General features: G+C 35.5%; 1 protein-coding gene across 11 annotated transcripts in view; it reads left to right on the top strand.

Moving 5' to 3' along the window:
* Nucleotides 1–20,770, top strand: part of PTPRK (protein tyrosine phosphatase, receptor type, K) — a 364,082-nt gene that overhangs the window by 166,956 nt on the left and 176,356 nt on the right. For all 11 annotated transcript variants that reach the window (XM_014533788.1, XM_014533787.1, XM_014533786.1 and 8 more), the window contains exon 6: nt 9,883–10,176. In XM_014533788.1, the coding sequence (XP_014389274.1) occupies nt 9,883–10,176 (294 nt within the window). The remainder of the gene's footprint in view (nt 1–9,882; nt 10,177–20,770) is intronic.

The following is a 20,770-nucleotide window of genomic DNA, read 5'->3' as shown; positions in this document are numbered from 1 at the left end:
ATATATATTTGTGTGTGTGTGTGTGTGTGTGTGTGTGAGAGAGAGAGAGAGAGAGAGAGAGAAAGAGAGAGAGAGAGAGAATAATCTCGTAATCTCAGAGATTTTATAGTGGATTCATTTTTTTTGATTGTTATCTCTTGTTTTACTGGAGTCAGCCATTGTGTCTTAATATGTATTAAATATAAAATATAAATCAGTGATGTTACTTCACATCCTTTGACCTATAACCTAGAATGGAGTAACAGCCTGTGTAACCTAGGCATACTTGACATGTTGCTGGGACATATATTGCCTTTGCCAAACACCATTCCCCTCCTTTCTCCTACCATTTACATATTTTTTATTCTTCTACCTTTTAAAGGTATCTGATGAGCTGGTGATGTAATGACCTGTATATAGGCCGCAACTTGAGGGGGCCAAACAAGGAATTGAAGGCTTTTCTGGTTTTACTACATACCTGATTGCTGTTCTTGGAATGAACTGCATGTTCTTTCCTGGAAATGCAGGAACATTTTGAGCTCTGACCAAGCTGAAATGAGGGATCAAATGGCCATCTGAACAATCTTCTGTATTAACTGATGAGTCAATCAAATTATAAATTATAATCAAATTATAATTTATAATCAAATTATAAATTATATGTTATAATTTTCATCATAACATATGTGGTTTTCTGCCATATGGATGGTGGCACTAACACAGGCCTTTGTAAAGTTGTTGAATTATTGCAACAATTTATAATTCTGATCCTACGGGTTGCATAGATATTAATGAGGCAGATTATAGTTTTTGGAGTAGATTACATGGGCAAAAAAACCAAATAAACTTTACTTTTTAAAATCCTTTAAAAACATTCTTAATGTATATTTTCATATACCCTAATATGAACCTAAACTTGTTTTTAGTTCTTGCTGACAGATCTAAAAACAGTGTGCTGTTGGTGTGCCTTTTAATTTCAAGCAGGTAATAAAGTCATTGCAACAGTGTTTTCAAATCGAGATGAATAAAGCACATGGTAATACCTAAGATATACAATTTAGTATGCAAATTTTGTAGTTTTGTTGCTGGAGTGGTGTTTTTCTTTAAATTGCAGCACTTTAGGCAGCAGGAAAGAGCCATGTCATTGAGATTAAATACTAAAATTCCACAGATCTTGCAGTTAAAATCAATACATATCACACAAAGATAGAAAGACGAAATAGCTATTTAGTTGAGTGGCACATTTATCCTCGAAATTTTCTCCTACCTTGAATTAAGTTATTGTTCAAGAGTCTCAAGTTATTGTATATATCCTGGTATACATGCAATTATATATTTTGATAACTTCTTGATGTATATTGTATATAAAAATTTTATATATGTATACATATGTGCCTTTTTTAGCACATGAAAAATTCCTTCTTGTAAAATTAATTGACCTGATTTCACTAAAAGACAAAAATAAATTTTTATATATTTGTAGCTATTCCTTTTTTTACAAGCTAGATAAATCACTTGATGCCACTTGGTCACTAAGCAATTGCCTAGAAAGTGTTCTTTTGTTACAGTCAACTAATTCCTTTAATTAAATAATAACGTTTTGTAGGTGCTGTGTATCAATGTCAGAGCAATTGGCTAGCTACATAGTTCAAAGCAAGAGTTGGTAAATCTTACATTTTGAGGACCTAGTTTTCAGCATTTGAAAATTAATTAGTAAATAAATACTGTTGCCATCTCTAGATGTTGGTTGTCACACTGAAGTTGTAGTCTGTTTTGTTTTTTTTTGTTGTTTTTTTTTTGTATGGCACAGACAGGTTTTATGTAGATAATTTTTCTTGCAGTATCATGGATACATATTTTTTTTTTTATTTTTAGGTGTTGTTGAGCCATTCATTCTAATACAATATTATTGAACTTTGTCAGGCACTGTGACAACTACTAAGAATGTAATGATTATTATGAGCACTTTATAAAATTCATTGGAAAACAGATATAAAGTAAAAAGCAAAACCACTCATTGTCTCCCAGTTCTTCATTCACTGCTATTAACTTTTTGGTATATTTTCTTCTGGTGATGGTGGTTGTTGGTTTTTGTTTGTTTTGTTTTTCCTAGGCATGCACTTTTTATTTTTTTTAAATTAAAGCTCTAATAATCTTAAATATCCCATGACTTTTGTTATATGACTAATCTTAACAAGTTAAGATCTTAAAGTTTCTGTAAAATTCTATTGAGTAGATATATTATAATTTGCATCACCACTTTCCTATTTTTGAATATTTCCATTCATTAACTTTTTGCTCTTCTAAACAAATATCTAAATCATCTTCATACAATATATTCATAGAAGTGGGATTAGTTCGATTTGTGGACACACTGTTATTTCTTGACATATATTAATAGATTTCTTTCCCAAAACATTATCAATTCACTTGCCTATGAGCAAGCTGTATATGCAAATGCCGTTTATGCCTCATTGGTCATGGTCAGCTTGTGTGAATAAATGATCATTCTCTTCCTCAAAATTCTGTCCCAATGCTCTTTTGAGAAATGGAAATGTAAGTGATTTAATGTTAGGTAACCAGAATGTTAGGTAACTGAGGGACATTTTGAAAAACCCTAACTTAACTCTGGTGCCGTGTCACATATAGAAATTTTTCGATATTTGCAACCATAGTAAAACAAAGATTTATATTTTTGATATTTATTTTCTATATTTAAATGCCATTTAACAAAGAAAAATCAACCAAAAAAATGAGTTCGCATGTCACCTCTGACACGCGTGTCATAGGTTCGCCATCACTGGTCTAGGTGCTGGCATAGGAACCTCAGGTTTGACAATATCCAGATTTCTTAATGTCTTAGCATTAACTTTATTTGACCAGCTCAAGCTAATGAGCCACCAGAATGACATGATTTAAAAGACTATCAATTGTATTGTTGGATATAAAAAGGGATTTTACTATGTTAAATTAAAAAAATAGTCTTTGACTTAAAATATCTATTAATGTACAAGTGTGTAAACAATTAAAATACTAATTTATCTGAAAGATAATTTATAAAATTTACTGAGCACATTATTGATATGAGGCAAAATTATGAGATGGTAGCCAGAAGACTGAATGGAGTGGTACTTGACTGCTTGGGGAATTTGATAGGACTGGAAATCTGAAGTATCAGAAAAATAACTGAGTGAAAATCATGAAAGAACTATTACTCTTCTCAAAAATATATCTGTTACAAAGTTCATAAAATGTGGGTGCAGGAGAAGCCTTGTTAAATAAATTTAAAAGTTTTAAAATATGTACTTTAACCCTGCCAGCATGGCTCAGTGGTTGAGCATCGACCTATGAACCAGAAGGTCACAGTTCAGTCCCTACATGGCTCAGTGGTTGAGCATCCACCTATGAACCAGAAAGTCACGGTTCAGTCCCCAGTCAGGGCACATGCCCAGGTGGCGAGCTCCTGCCCAGGTGGCGGGCTCCATCCCCAGTGTGGGGTGTGGAGGAGGCAGCTGATCAGTGAGTCTCTCTCATCGATGTTTCTAGCTCTCCCTCCCTCTCCTTCCTCTCTGAAATCAATAAAAATAGACTTAAAAATAAAAATAAAATGTGTACTTTATGTTTTAGCGTAAGGAAAAATGTAACAAATTATGTTTTATATATGATATAAAATGCCTACAGAAAGTGCTTCTAATTTCTATAACCTGCTTTCCATTTCTTATGGGAGGAAAGACCATCTTCCTTTTCCTCAGTGTTATTATTCCCAATTTCTTGAAAGACTTGCGTACCTTTAACTTGTATCATTCTCTTTTTGAGGCATAATTTAAAATCATTTACAAATATCATAGGGAAGCTGATGCATAAACGCTTGAATTGTTTGGTACACTGATGCTCTCCTGCCTTCTCTCAATCTCTAATAGCAAGTCCCCTTTACCTCAACATTTAAAATGTGACAAGAAAATTAAACAACATGAACATGAACTAATAAATTTTCTTTTTTACCTGGAACTGGATGAAAATTTTAATGAAGGGAATGATAAAGAAATAGAATAACATCGCTTTTGAAGTGACCCATTCATTTAAATACACAGAAGATAGCAAACAAGAAAATATCTATCTCTAAGACAAATATTCTAATATTGTTTTGTTGGTTGGTTTTGTTTTTGGTAGGAATTTAGCTATGGTAAAAAAGCATTGACTCCTGTAGCCATTGTGATTAATAATTTTGATCATCTCTATTTTCACCTCCCCGCTCCCAAAGACAATGTGGAATCCTAAATTGTTACAGCTCTTTTATAATTTCTATTGCTCCGAACCTAACTGGGAAACCTTCCTAGGTGAGGTTTTTTGTTTCTTTGTGGATGTCTTTTTCCACTCACAAGTTTACTACTAACTGAAGAGAAGGTGGATCTGAGAGGTTTTCCAGGGGGCAGATGACATCCTAGTCCCTATCTACAATAGGCTGAAAAATGGTCCCAAAGATACCAGGTCCTCATCCCTGGAACCCAGCTGAAGAGAAGGTGGATCTGAGAGGTTTTCCAGGGGGCGGATGACATCTTAGTCCCTATCTACAATAGGCTGAAAAATGGCCCCAATATACCAGGTCCTCATCCCTGGAATCCATGACTATCACTTCATCTGGAAAAATGGTCTTGAGAGGGGAGAGTATCTTGGATCATCTATATGTGCAAATGCAATCACGAGTGTCATTATAAGTGAAGGTAGAGGGAAATTTGGGAAGAGGAGAAGGCAGTGTGAGCAATGAGAGATTCAAGTGAGGTGGCAACAAACTAAGGAACAGCAGCAACCTGCTGACATTGGAAGCGGCCCGGAGTTAATTCTCAAACCCTACAGTCTTTGGAGAAAGCATGGCCTGTTGCCATCTTCATTTTGACCCAGTGATACTGATTTTGAACTTCTGGAGCCCAGAATCTTGAGGGAATAAATTTCTGTTGTTTATAAGGAACCAGATTTGCCAATGTTAAAGCAGTCATAAGAGACAAAAACAATATTATTGCCTGCTTCTATAGCAGGAGAGTTAATCTGGAGATAGTTTTTGTTAAGTCCTCTTTGACAAGTAGAAGAAACAATTTGGAAGGAGATTGGATTGAGAGCTATTTAGTTTATTTATTTGTTTAGATGATTGTAGAAGTGTCATTGTTCTTGATATTTCCTTTGTTAACTGACTTTTCTCTGGCTTTGTGGCTTCTGTTTCTTTTTTGCATTTTAGTTATGAACTGCATTTTGATATGTGACACATATGTGTAAAATAGCATTTGTAATGGTAATAATTGGATAAGAATATACTTTCATAATGATTTGTGACTTCAATACACTTTTTAAAACCATGTGAAATAAAAACAAATAACTAATTCAAATGTATAATTGCGATTTGATACTGTTTAGCTCTAGAATAATGAATAGAAGTCATTAATTGGAAGTTAATATGTAACATCGGCATGGTTTATCTTGTATTTGGGGTATTGCATACTTCAGTTGATACCTAGTGTACATTTGGGATTTATTCGCACCACACCTCTGGGTTTGGTAGTGTATTAGTTATGAAGAATATTAATATTGCTGCAGAACAATTACATGTTCATTTGCTAACTGTTTAAAATTCATGCATAATTTATTGAAATGAATAGATATTTTATAAATAAGCCTTCTTGTTCTCAAGGGCCCCAAACCGAAATACATATGCTAATATGAGCTACTTTTTACCTTCAACATAAAAAATTTAATATGTAGTGATATATTAATCTCATTAATGCTAGGTTTCACTTCTTATAATTATGCTGTTAATCAAGGTATATACTTCTAAGCTTCTCTGAATATTGCCATATTTCCAAATACGACTTTACTGCTGTGATTACTGGACTGCCCCTTGTGTTGGCTTGACCATAACAAATGAGATGTAAAACTGACCAGAGTGAATTGTTGCCCTACTTCAGGCCAAGAACCTCATTACGTAAAACTCATTTCTTCATATACAAAAAACACTCATGTTGAATATTAATTTTTGGTTTTAATATTTATGTACTCAGGCAAAAACAAATAAAATAAATTTGCATTAAATACAGGGTTTCTTGATGTATTTAGAAATAGGGAGTCTTTTAAAATTCTTAAAACAATGCATAGTTTTCCAAGGAAGAAATTGTAATGCCAAGAAGTTAAATAACATATTCAGGTTTACCCAGCTATGTGTATATGCATTTTTTGAAACTAGATCTCCTGACTTTAAGCTTTGTGTTCTGTTACATGTCATTTTTTTAAGGATAGACATGCTAGAAGAAATATTACTCTTCAGTTTTTCTCTTCTTTGTAATGTTTTATTGTAGCTTTCCCCCGTTTTTCCTCTCCCTGCCCTCTTCTGCTGGTCATTTGTTTTTCCATTTTCCATGACGATGCTGTGCAGAGTTTTGATGGGTGAGATTTAACATTCAATATATAGTCATTAGGTCAAGTCAGAATACCCATAAACTTATAGGTGAACCTAGTTTTGTTACTTACAATTAATTGGACAAATCATTTCATCATGCTGAATACCAGACCTCTTCATGTTGTTGTTCAGCTGTCATGTGAGGCGTTGCTGCTCTGGGGTAGAACCCCAGTAAGCTATGAATTTAGCATCATTTCCTATTTAAGTTAGTTGGTATCTAAGCAATGTGGAATGAAAACAAGCATTGCACATATGAGGAAACTCAGTTTTCTTATAAGATGCAGACTGCTTACAATATGTAGAACATTTAAATAGTCTGGAAATACCTTTGCATTTTTCTATTATGTATATGTCTCTATTCAGTTTAATTTTAGTGTAAACTTTAGAAAGTATGTCAATTTTTTCTTTCTGTCTACCAAAACTTTTGTATATTAAAAAATTGAATGATGCTAGACTGGTAAAATTTCATTATATGAAATGTCTAGCTCTATGCTACTTCAGGTGATAAAAAATTAAAAATTTGAAGCATTTTTTGTTTTATTTAATCTTTTTCTTTGGTAACTTCTCAAATGAAGTCAGTTGTGAAATTGGAAATCGTTCACCCTCTGCACAATTTTGAATATTTTTAAAATTGATTTCAGAGAGGAAGGTAGAGGGAGACAGAGATAGAAACATCAATGATGAGAGAGACTCATTGATCAGCTGCTCCATGCACGCCTCACACTGGGGATCGAGCCTTCAACCTGGGCATGTGTCCTGACCTGGCATTGAACCATGTCCTCCTGGTTCATAGGTCAACACTCAACCACAGAGCCACGCTGGCCAGGCCAAGTTTGAGTATATTGTTGAAAAAAATTTCAAACAATAATGTACAAATTGTATATTTAAATTTTATCAATCAGGTATTAAGAACTACTTTTTCAATAAAAAATAATTCTAAACATAAACAGTTTATATAGCACGTATGTTATTTGATGAAAGTTTTTCTTTTACTTTAAACGTTAGCAATGTGAAGGACAAATTCATATGGTACTACCAATAACTAGTTTGAAAGCATTGCCATAATGGTCATAATTAATGATGGGAATAAATGAATATTCTTTAATGGATTTTTTTTTAAATTGCTGTTACTAAATACACCCTCCTTCTAATCTGTTATTCTTTATGACAGCATCCGTTTGTTTTCTACATAACTCTCAATTTTTAATAATTAACTTGAAAAAATAATAAAATAATGAATTTGTTGATTTATTGTTACTGTGTCTCCCTGGCCTTATTATATGAATGCTCAATGTGAAAAACAGCCTAGCAATTAGTAGTTACTGAATAAATATTTATCATAAATTTTGGAGGAAAAATCTTGAAAAAGACTAGCCAGTGTAGAGATCTAGGCCAGCTAGTCTTATCCCTTATGTAAGGATGTTTGTAACTTAGGTGTACGTAAGATGGAAACTATGTTTTTATACAATTAAGGTTTAAGGGCTACAACTGAAAATGCTTACTTCATCTCAATCTCTATCAGAAAATAAAACCTGCTTATAGGCTTTTTTGAATTGTATCTGATTCCAAACATGCATTTTTCATTAAAATAGAAAATCCAGTTTGAAAGACACTGGCTGTCCTTAACTTTCCTCTACATGTATCTTCTCCATTTACCCCTATGGGGAACATATTGTACAGTTGCATTCACTATCTCTCCTATATGATTTGCTTTTTCTTTTTTAACAATATTGTTAGCAGCTTTATGGAGAGAAATTTCACACCAAAAATCCATCTGTTTACAGTGATTTCTAGTATGTTTAGATATTTGGTGGTTTCTAGTATTTTTAGAGTTGTGCAACCATCACCACAGTCAATTTTAGAACATGCTCATCACCCTAAAAGAAACCCTGTATACATTAGCAGTCACTCTCCATTCCCTCATTGCCCAGCTCCTGGCAGCCACCACCTACTTTCTATATAGATTTGCAGGTCGTGTCAGAATCTCATTTCTTTTTATGACTGAGCCACATTCCATTGTGTGGATGTGCTACTTTTTGTTTATCCAACAGTTCTAAATATTGGACATTTTTGTTGTTTTTTATTGCAAAGAAAATACTATGGATATTCATTGATGTTATTATGGATACAACGTTCCTTTTTTCCTGAATAGACACCTAAGAGTGCAATTAGTGTGACGTGAGGTAACCCTAGGTTTCACTTGAAAGAGCTCTTTGCTTTCTACAGCAGCTGCACCACTTCAGTCTCACCAGTCTCTTCCATGTCCTCGCCAACACTTGTTATTGTCGGACTTTTTTCTTTTACCCATCCTTGAGTCTAATGATGTTGAGCACCTTTTCTTGTGTTTGTCATGTCCATCTTCTCTGGAGAAATATCTGTTCAGATATGTTTCCAATTTTTCTCTTTAGCTGCTTGTCTTGTATTGAGTCAAAAGAGTTCCAGAGGGATTCTAGATTGGCTTTCAGTCTTAAAAGGAAATCTTTAACGCAATTTTAAGGCAGTTGCAACTTTATTTAGATTAACACTTTTCTTTAAAGCCTTTTGGCTTTTGGAAATGTTGTTCCAAAAGTAGTAGTTAGAATATCTTCATGACATAGCATGGACAGAGGTAGTTTTGTGAAGGCCCTCATAAAGTCTAGTATCAGATATCAGCTACATTGTTGTTAAATAAGGAAAAAGTGTTCTAATTCATCATTCACCATTTCTATAAGTTCAGACATTGAAATAATGTTTCCTGATGTTTCAAGCAAAATATCTAAGCTATCCAAAATTGTGGTGTACCTTTAATATTTGAGTTTAATATTTGATGCATTGCCTTAATCCATGCTATTCCCAAAGGCCAGTGATCTGTAATGATTTGTGGTTTAGCCTCAGTGTAAATTTTAGTTCATTACACTCTAAGGTGGGGATGTGGAAAGGAGTCAGTACATGGATTAGCTTCTGATTTCTGCATTGCTGTGCCTTCCTCCTTATTTCATCAGACGTAGAAACCAGAGCAAGAAAAAACACACCCGCAACCATGTTTCATGAATGAAATAATGAGTAAGAGGAGTATTCATTAATTTGAAGATTTGTAATGGTCTTAGGGCCTCAAGAAGGTCAAAGATCACTCCGTTAGCTAATCAGAGCTAGCCATTTCTAAATATTTTTTTTTCTTTATTTCACTTGTTTACTGTCCTTTTATAAGTTTATTGCCTGGAGAGGCATGATTTTAATAAGAGGAAACTTGTTGTAATGCATCATATCCCATCTGTGAAAGTATTTGCTCTTTAAAAGTACAGATGCGGGACCACTCATGCCCTAGTCTTTTGGGTTTTTTTAATGTATGTATTTATAAACATATACATTATTATGAATACATAAATTATTAAGCCTTTAGGCTTTGAGAGCCATTCATATATTTGTATGTATTATAGTCTTTTGGATTTTTACTAATTACATTACACATTCATCTCTCCTAGAACCACCAAGACCCATTGCTCCTCCCCAGCTGCTTGGTGTTGGGCCTACATATTTGCTGATCCAGCTAAATGCCAATTCCATCATTGGCGATGGTCCCATTATCCTGAAAGAAGTGGAGTACAGGATGACATCAGGTTCCTGGACAGAAACGCACGCAGTCAACGCTCCAACCTATAAGTTATGGCATTTGGATCCAGACACTGAATATGAGATCCGTGTTCTACTTACCAGACCTGGTGAAGGTGGAACGGGGCTCCCAGGACCTCCGCTGATCACCAGAACCAAGTGTGCAGGTAAGACTGAGTAGCAGGCCACTCTGCCTAGTGGTTACATCTTGCATAAAACATATAATATACATACAATATTGAAAGTTCTAATTATTTGGCACATGGCATGATCACACTATTCGAAGAGTTTCAGTGAATTTGGTAAATTGTAGCTTCGGTTCCGTCATAATTTGACTGATTTGGGAGCAGTAGGAGTCTTTCTCTACATTATTCAGTATTATTTTGTATCCATAATCTTTTCTTGTATGGTAATTTTGCTCAGTTTGCTTATATTCACCCCCAAATCTCTGATAGACACAGGTGAAAGTATTGAGAGCTAGCCTTGGCAATTCAAGCCTATGCTAAATACCCTCCTATGGTGTGGATATTGTCTTCCTCAACCATTGCAGAGGGATATCTGATAATATAAGAAATGTTCCTCTGAACCAAGTTTCAGTGACCAGCCCTTTTATTCAGAAAATTCACTTGTTGAGGATTAAGTGAACAGCTACAGAATACACTCCCTATGCCTGAAACAGTGGTGAAAATAATAACATATGGAGAAAGAATAAAAAGAAATATATAACATAAATCATAGTTCCTCATTCTATCATGCTGTTATAGTGGAAGAAATTGTTAGCTATTTATTAAAAGCCACTGAAAAATTTAATCGTCTAAGTTATTAGATTATATTTTTCATTGTACTCTTTATTTTGTTATTGAACATAGTTTAGTTGAAAGACCTTTTTTATTCTATCAAGCATTATGTTGAAACACCTGCAGAGTTAGTGCGTGAATCTATGTGTCTTGAAAATTTAATGATCTAGATTCTGAAAATTGAAAGGGAAGATTGTGAGGATCTATGAAAACGCAAATGTCTATACAATGTCTTTTGTTTCTTGAACATCTGTTTAGCATTTACAATATTTTGGGGCTATCCACTAAGAATACTGATATCAAATCAAAATAAAACCCATGAAATCACTTTTTATACTGTCATCCTTAAATATTTTTTTAATCTGGCTTAATTTTATATATTAACATATATTATGTTTATATTGAAAGGTTTTCACAAATAGGAAGTTTAACTGCTCAGTCATTAGTCTCAATCATTAGTCTGAGATTTAGACAATAAAGATTCTACTAATTTTCTAATTATTTCTGTGATTGAAAAGCAGCTTAACTCAGAAGGCAGTGCATACATTTCCATGGTCCAACTAAATCACACAATTTGCTTTACAGAGTATCTGTACCGCTGTGTCCTTTCATTCTAGGAAATGTGACATATTGTTCTCATTGTAGTAGATGAACTTTCTAAGGGAGAGACATGTTCACGCCACAAGCTCAACTAGTCAGAGGAATAATTTAAAGAGGAGAGGTTTTGAAGTTGAGAAGTAGCTCATTCTGTCTTTCGAAGTTAATATTCCATGCCAACAGGAAACAGTGAACAATGGGGTTCATTTTACAAAGGAACCTACACACTTTCAAATAAAAATTACCTATTTCTACATTTAATTTTTATAGCTGTATACAAAGTAGAACCATAGTGGTAATTCTGCTGTGCCAGTAGTCTGCCTCTTGATGTCCTGTGCCCAAACTTCTCTTTTAAATATCACATTTGCCTTCTTATTTTTATTTTATTTTCATCAAAATAGACAAAAATTAACTAATAGTATCACACAATGTATTGCTAATAATAATGTAATTTTTGTTTAACTTGGGAATGATTTGATATTGGTTATTGATGTGAAGGCCAATGGAGATTGCCAGTCAATGGGATTTTGTTTTAAAGCTAGGTCTTCTGTATTAAATGGATGCCAGCATGTTAATGAGCACTGACTAATCCTCATTGAATGCTTATGTTCAGAATCCATATTGAACTGAAATTAAAATGCATATTGAAATGCAATAAAAATATTGACTAGAAAAGTGTTTTGAGGTATTTTTAAGATTAATCTTACCTGTGTGGAAGGGAATAGACTGAAAATAACATGCCCACATAAGTGTTTTCAAATGTAAAAATGTCTTGACATTTTGGAACTATATTGTGTTTTTTTCTAATTCTAAATTTTATTTGAGGAATATTTAATTTGTTGGCTCTGTAGTATACAGTGGTATCAGGTTCACTCTTAGTTTTCATTTCAGCTGTAGAGAGTTTATTTGTTTTTAAAACTATCACATGTGGTAAGTCTTAGTCTCATGTTTGTTAATTTATTAATGTCCTCAGAAGTTGTGTTTGATACAGATTTTTATAGTAAAAAGTGCTTATAGACGAGATATTTACATACATTATAGATTTGAAAGAACTTGGGGTTACTATTTTACAAGGATTGTCTACTAATCTTGCTCAGTTGTTAGAAATGGAGGGAAAGCTTATGAAAGCATATATTGTATTAACTCAAACAAATTTTTGAAAAGCAGAATTTGAATATAACTGATAAACATTAAATATCTAAATACAGAGTCAGTGTTGATTAACATTACAATGTCCATCTACTTCCCTTCTTCAAGATCCATATCCTTTCCTCCAAATATAAGATTCCTCAGACTTAGCACGACTGACCCTGGCCTCAGCCTGGTGTCCTATAACAAGAAAATAGAACACAACTTATACTAACTATGCTATTATCTGATATTTAGTATGGATTTCAAAAGCTTAAAAATTCTTCCTGAAATGGTTGTGTTTTCATGCATGCAAGCCCTTATCACAAGGGCTGGCATGTAGGGAGTGTTACGTAAAACAGCCATTATTATTGCTCTTATAGTCATTATTAGTGAAGCTGTGTGGTTGTTGTTGTTTTTTTTTTTAATGAACATGCATTACTTCAAAATTAAAACATCCTTTTGAAAAGCAAAAAAAAATGAAATTCTTTCTAATCTAATTGTATTAACTTGTGCAAGCTCTGAATACTAGTTCTGTAACTCATTTCATTTTAATCAAGGCAGGGAGAATGCCAGAGTGTAGTTGTAGTGTTTTACCATTAATATCAGGTGATTGAATAAATGTTGACTTTTTTGATACGCCCTACATGTTAGACCACCAGGAAGCCTAATCCTAATATATATAAAGATCTAGGTGCCATCACGACCGAACGGGCGACCGGCCACCATGAAGTGCATGGCGCACCTCTCGGTCCCCACCCCCCTGCCCCCCGAACTGCTCACCATGAGGGGGGCCTGGCGGCAGGGCGGGACTGGGGACTATTGAGCAGTGGTGGCAGGCTTCTTTGCAGGGTGGCCCTGAGCTTAGCAGAGCAGTCACTCAGGCGGCAGCGAGTTTCGCAAAGCAGTTGCGGGGCGGGGGAGTTTTGCGAAGCAGTCGAGGGGCCGCGAGCATTGCAGAGCGTCCAGTGGTGAGCTTCACAGGATGGTAGCAAGCTTCGCAGAGCAGTCCAGGGGCCGCGAGCATCACAGAGCATGCCGGGGTGAGGAGCTTTACATAGCATCGCAGGGCAGCAGAGGCCATGTGACACGGGCCAGGCTAGGCCTAGGCACCCTAACCACGCACAATTTCGTGCGCGCTGGGCCTCTAGTCTATAATAATAAAAGCGTAATATGCAAATCAATCGAATAGCCGAACAGCAGAATGACCATCTGGACGACTTCCCGATGAAGCCAGGGCTGCGAGGGCTGAGGCAGCTGCGGCTGCGAAGGCCTACTCTTGCACGAATTTCGTGCATCGGGCCTCTAGTAATAAGTATAAAATCTTTGCTGTGTTTGTGTCTGATACCAATTTCACATGAATTTCTTGTAGATAACAAATATATGATGATTATTTTCTGCCTCTGCAACATTCTTATTTTATTTTGGTGTAGCTCAGAGGGAGAATAATTTGCTATTAAATACCAATCAAAAAGTACATTAATTATAATTTACTATGTTAAGTTTTCCATTTTAATCTATTTAAGCCAATGAAATTTTATTTCTGGCAATAGTATATTTATTTTCTTGGCAGAAATCTGTCTGTACATAATTGTACAGCAAGTTAATTAAATGGTTATGTATGTGTGTCAATGAGGAAATTTTGTATTTTAACACATTGATGTAGATTTTCATAGTTAAGTATTGATTAATACTGCTTTATAATTAGCATATGAAGTTAATTTATCATGATATTTTATTTTCCAACCAATCCTGTGAATTACATATATTATTATCTAATTTTGTAGCTCGTGAAAGTGAGACTCAGGAAAAACAAACAAGACTTATCTCATGTTAGACAACTCGGCAGCTTTAGCTCAAACCCATTTTCTGAAAATGGGCTTTTACTTGATAAGCCTGAATTTTTTCCCACTCCCCCTGATTTCTTTTTTCTTTCATGAATAAATGAAAGTACAACATACAAATCTGGGAGAGACATACATTTTTATAAATCATACCTGCATGGTTAACTTATTCCCTCAAAAAAATAGTTTGATGTCCTTAACTTCACTTTTATTGAAAGCATAATTTATTAATGTGCTTAAAACTCAAGTTAAATATTTTAAACAGTCAAAGAAGTGTTAAAAAATGTTTTAATGTATCCTTGTCGGAAAATGTCACACCTAGTTGCCAATGCTTTTCTTTTCTTTCTTTTGTGTTCTTTCTAAAGCGCATTAAAATCATTTGGTGAGTGAAATTACCTGCTTCAGGGTCTCTCAAGTTAGGCCAGGGGGTGACTGCAGTCTCTGGGGGATGTAGCCACTGATGTTTGCCTCCTGCTTCTCTGTTCACCTGGGGGTTTGATGATTTCACTCGGAGCTTACAGCCCGACCCATGGTATTCACATAATGCTTCTTCAGGCATTTTATACATTTTAAAGAAGGTATAAATGTGAAGTTGTCTTAAATGGGAAATAATTCAAGAACTCCATTAAACAATCAAAGAATGTATGCTTGTGTGTGTGTGTGTGAGTGTGAGTGTTTGTGAGTCTGTCTGTTTCCCCTGGGTATACCATCTGGTATTGAAGCTAAGAAAATACAGTTTCTCTTTCTCTTATTAAATGGAAATAAAATATGCCATCCTCCCAAATAGTCTGCATTGCATGCTTTGGCAATTGCATGTTAAAATTGCTCTTTTAAATTGCCTTCTCCTTCTGGGTAACCCATTGTGGTGCTGTGCTATGATTAACTGACATTTGAGCAGCATCTCCCTCATGGGAAGGTCAAGAGTTCAGGTTGTTCAGGATGTGATATATTTATGCAGTTGGGAAAACTACTTTCTGTCCTTATATTGAGGTTTGATGCTCTTGGCAATTTTCAGTGAAACATGTAAATCTATGAAGCAGTCCAAAGGAGAGTGTCTTATTTTACACGTAAACATTTACTAAAAATGCATTTTTTTCTCTCCTAAGTTCAAAATGGAAGGAAAACGAAACGAAACTCAGTCATAGACCAGAAACCACTAGGTGAGGAATTGAATTTTGGCCTTATGGCTACAACTTCATCAGCAAAATGGAACTATATATTGATTTTTACTGTGGTCCAAGATAGTTATCAATCACAAAGACTAGGTATCATTGAAGCTCAGCCATGAGGTTAAAACAAAATAAACAACTTTTGTAAGAATTGGTTTGGTTTCCAGTGTAAGGCTGACATCTCTGTTTTCAATTGAAGGCTTATATCAATACTTATTTAAAAACTTGCTTAAGTGTGTTAATTTCTTATATATATGGTCTTCATATGGCTTCTTTATTGGTTTTGAGCAAGAATTTAAAAAAGCAATGCTATTATTTTAAAATTAAAAATAACCAATAAAAAGCTATAAGAAAAGCAATGGAAAGCAGTTCTTTAATTTTCATAAAACCTAAACATGTAAAATTATTTTTTAGATTTTTCTTTTGGTGAGTAATAGCTCAGTTTTTTTTTTCAGATTCTATCAAGAATATCTCAGTTTGAAAAACATTTATTTATTTAGTAAAATCATTTATTGGTTTCTTCCTTTGATAACGGCACTGGGCTAAGTACTAGGTCTTCAAAGTTATGCAAGCAATGCCTTGCACTTAGGCCGCTAGTAATCACCAGGGCCAGACCTATCAACAAAGAATAAAATGCGAAGTGACAGAATCTAGAGGAAGAAGCTGTTCTTTAAGGGAGTGTTTAGATAAGCTGTGGCCAGGAAAGGATGCCTTTTAAGCTGCATCTTAAAAATTAGCAGTGAGTTTTTAAGGCAGAAAAGAATAGAAAATAAATTAAATCAGAAGAATCCACATGGTGAGCCCAGTAGTATGTATTGCTGCTGATTTGGGGTTCTGAACACAGATGAGGCATTGGCTATCTCTGAGCTGTGGTGGGGCCGAGGCTGCAGGTGGGATGTGGCCAGGTCTGGCGTGTCCGGGCTGTTCTCCTCTTGTTTTTAAGAAACAGATCAACATGACCAGATTCGCCTATATAAAGGACCGCCCCATTTCTGTGGAGGATGAGTTTGAGCTAAGGAAAGACTGGGGGCAGGGAGACTAAGAAAACATGCTTAGAAAAATTTTCAAGTATGCTGGCTGTCATCTTCTCTACAGCATGTCTCGCTCATTTTCCATCAAAAACAGGCGATTTGACATTCCTGGCAAATATTGTCATTCCTAATAATCAAGAAAGTTCCCTTCATTAAAGGATTTTAAAGTCATTTTTTTAGGTGATCTAACTTTATTGTTTGAGTTACTTTTGTTTTAAAAATATCTACATTTTCCAATGTCAATAACATTTATGCAAAACCCATTGTACAACACATTATTTTAGAAGAAAGATTATGAAAAATTGCAGAGAAATTCAAGAGCTACTGTGCATTTGATGAGATGTATTTATTTCATAAATTTATTGAGGTGAATGTTGTGTACATTGCCATGCTTAGGACAGCAGAAGATACAACATTAGTATGACAGGATTCCCACTCATCAGTAAGGGACACTTTAGTGTTAGAACCGTAATATCAAAAACATAATAAGTGATATAATAAAAATACAAAGTGCTTAGTAAATTCAGAAATGAGAAGGAAAATTTCTGACCAGAAGTTTGTTTTCTCAAGTAATATGCTTGAATGCAGTATTAACCTTGTTTTCTGAATAGAGCTGGGTTAACACTTCTGTTGAATGAACCCACAGACTTTTCTCTGTTTTCTTAACTATGAAACAATGCATTAAACAATGTTTAGCCCGTTGTCACCATTAGGATGATTTACCTTTTTCCTGTCTACCAACACATAGTGAAACTATATGCCAGATGGTGGTATTAAATATAATTCATATTTTACTTTAAATCATCAAAATAACTTGTTTGGTTTATTTGAATTCTCTTGGGGTTTGTGGATTATAGAAATGTTGTTTTAAATTTCTATAGGGCACATATTCTAAATTTCCATTGTGGGGGGGTGGAGATATAATATAATCAATTTATGTTAACTCTGCTAATGATCTAGGACCTCCCAGCATAAGACTCATGAAGTTGAACAAATATGAAAATCATCTTTCCACCTACCTTTTCTGTTTCTTTTTTTTTTAACTTCCGAAAGGGATGTCTAGTTAACCATATATGCAGTCCATGGAATGGATCTAGGACCTCCCAGCATAAGACTCATGAAGTTGAATAAATATGAAAATCATCTTTCCACCTACCTTTTCTGTTCCTTTTTTTTTTTTAACCTCCGAAAGGGATGTCTAGTTAACCATATAACCATATATGCAGTCCATGGAACATTTCCTTATAGGGAATATCTTTAGTAGCTGTGTAATTAAGTTTATTAAATAGAGTTGGGTTGCTTTGAGCTCATAATTGTCTTGTAATTTACTTGGTTGCTAGAAAGCATTTGTTAACCAGTAAAAATGACACAATTTTATTTATCTGTAGTACTTTACCACATGCTGAGTCTGTTAACGATATCATTAGGTACTCTTTTTATTGGCTTCGTTTGTTTTTATTGAATTTTGCATACTACAATAAAGCTGACAGGTGGAAATGATTTGAATAATAGCATCAATCCCATTAAATGTCCTAGATTTTTCCTCTGGTCCTAGGTCTTTTTTTTTTTAATATCAGAAAGTAGAAATAAAAAATAGTATATTAAGTGATAATAACGGAAGAGTGTCTGAAGGAGAAAATGACGTAGATAGAATAAAAATGCTATCGATCTAGATAGGGAACACTAAAGGATGAGTTGAATGTAGAGATGAGTTCAAGGGACTAAACCTGTGAGTTTCCGACTTCTCTGAGTGTGCCATTGTGCTTACACCAGTGCATAGACTTGTCCTTGATTTTCTTCCTCCTTTTTACCCAGAGAATCTACCTCTGTTTTCAGTTGTCACCCCCCTGTTTTTCTCCCCTTAGTTAAATTATATTTACTAGAGGCCCAGTGCATGAAATTCATGCACTGGGGGGGGGGGGGGGGGGCCCCCGGGGGGGGGGGGGGGGGGGGGGGGGGGGCACTGGTGCATGATTGGGGCTGGGGAGGGATGCAGGAGGTTGGCCAGCCGGGGAGTGATCGCGGGAGGGCTCCCTGGCATGTCTGGTCCGTCTTGCTCAGTCCCGATGAGCCGGACCCCAGCAGCAAGCTAACCTACTAGTCGGAGTGTCTGCCCCTTGGTGGTCAGTGCCCGTCATAGCAACTGGTCTACCAGTCGGCTGTCTGGCCCCAGTAGTCAGTCACGTCATAGCAAGCTTTTGAGTGGTCTTAGCATATCATTAGCATAGTACCCTTTGATTGGTTGAACGGCCGACCGGACAACTGGACACTTAGCATATTAGGCTTTTATTATATAGGATTTTCTATACTTTGGGATAAGAAAGAAAATTCTTTAATTGGGTCTGTGCCTCCCCACCCCCACCCCCCAATGCAGTCACATTTTCTTGAGCAGGAGTACAGATTCATGATTATTCTTAAACTCACTTATCCAGACCCATCTTAGTTATAATAGCATTTTTGGAAAATGTTGGTCACTCTACAATTTCTTGAATGGAAAAAAGAATCCTATCTAATAAAAGACAAAAAGGGTAATTAACCGTACCTCCGCTACACTTCCCATTGGCTAATCAGCGAGATATGCAAATTAACTGCCAACAAAGATGGCGGCCGGCAGCCACGCAGCTGAAGCAAACATGAGGCTTGCTTGCTCCAGTGATGGAGGAAGCCAAGGTTCCCCCCTGCCGCGGCCCGGCTCTGAGCTCGAAAAGCAACAGCTCCAAAAGCAACAAAGTTTCAATTATAGAAGCTAAACAAATCTCAGATACCTGCTTTCAGCCAGCCGCGGCCTCAGAGCTGGAGTGAGCAGGATGGCAACGAAGTTTCAATTATAGAAGCCAAACAAACCCCAGATACCTGCTTTCAGCCAGCTGCGGCCTCAGAGCTGGGAGCGCCAAAAAAAGGAGAGGCTGGGAGCTTCAGTCGCAGGCCAGCCTGAAAACGGCCCTCAGCCCCTCACCCAGACTGGCCAGGTACCCCAGTGGGGACCCCCACCCTGAAGGGTGTGTGACCAGCTGCAAACAGCCATCAGCCCCTCATTCCCCGAGGGGGTCCCAGACTGCGAGAGGGCACAGGCCGGGCTGAGGGATCTCCCTCCCACCCCCAAGTGCACAAATTTTTGTGCACCGGGCCTCTAGTAGTGTATAAAGATGTACCTTATTTTCATCATTTAAATTGACTCTCAACTAAATCTGAACACTGGATCATCATCTTAGTGTTCCACATTTTTGGTCTTCACTGTCTTTCCACAAGTTACCGCTTTATTATAACTAATAAATGCTGGAGGGATGACGCCCCTGCTCTTTTTCTTCTTCACCAACCTGCATATAAACTGCAGAGAGAAAAAAAACACAACATATTCCAAGATAAAAGATTATGAGTGAATCCTAATTTTGAGTGTTCTGTAAGTTCTATTAAACTTTGTAAATCTCCTAAAAATTTTAAAAGGGCAGAAATTCATGCCTTTTTATCACCCCAAGCAAGATCTGTGCAAATTTGACTGTCACTACATATGACATGACCTAGAAATCATGAGTGATGTCCATTTTAATTGTCTCAGCCAAATCATATGGGTGAAGTTTGAGTTTAAACCGCTCATCTTTCATTCTCTGCCTTTGTTGTTATTTCCCACCTCTACATAGTCCTTCACAATAAAGGAATAATAAACAATCAGAAAAAAATTTTATCTTTACTTGTTAGTTACTTCATTTTTAATCAGATACTATATTTTATCATGTAACATCTACCCCTTAAAATAAACAAACATCGTATTTTTGTTCTAATGTTACATGTGAATCTGTAATACTTTATTGTTAAAACAAGGCTTTGCTTTATATATGTATTAAATAAATATATATAGCTCCATTTTGACAGTAATTATAGAAGGCAAGAAAATAATTTCTGTTCTAATTATTAGGTATTTCTATAAATCAAGAGCATCTAAAATGCTTGCTCATATTTCAGAGTAAAGTTTAATGGAAATTATACTATATTGATTTGCTAGAAGTGTTTTCTCTAAGATTCATACACATGAATCAAGGGATGGATATCTAGTTTTGAAATATAAATGGCAGTAATCTTTTCTTACATACTGCATTAATTTTTAACTTCTTTTTTGCCACCCAGTAAATTATTACACTATAGAAAGTATAATAATATGTCTTAAAGGTATAATTTCTTCAATACTAAACAATATTAT

This window comes from Myotis brandtii, unplaced genomic scaffold (genome assembly GCF_000412655.1).
Source record: "Myotis brandtii unplaced genomic scaffold, ASM41265v1 scaffold123, whole genome shotgun sequence".
Lineage (NCBI taxonomy): Eukaryota > Metazoa > Chordata > Mammalia > Chiroptera > Vespertilionidae > Myotis > Myotis brandtii.
Note: the sequence above shows the minus strand (reverse complement) of the source record. Positions and strands in the feature narration are given on the sequence as shown.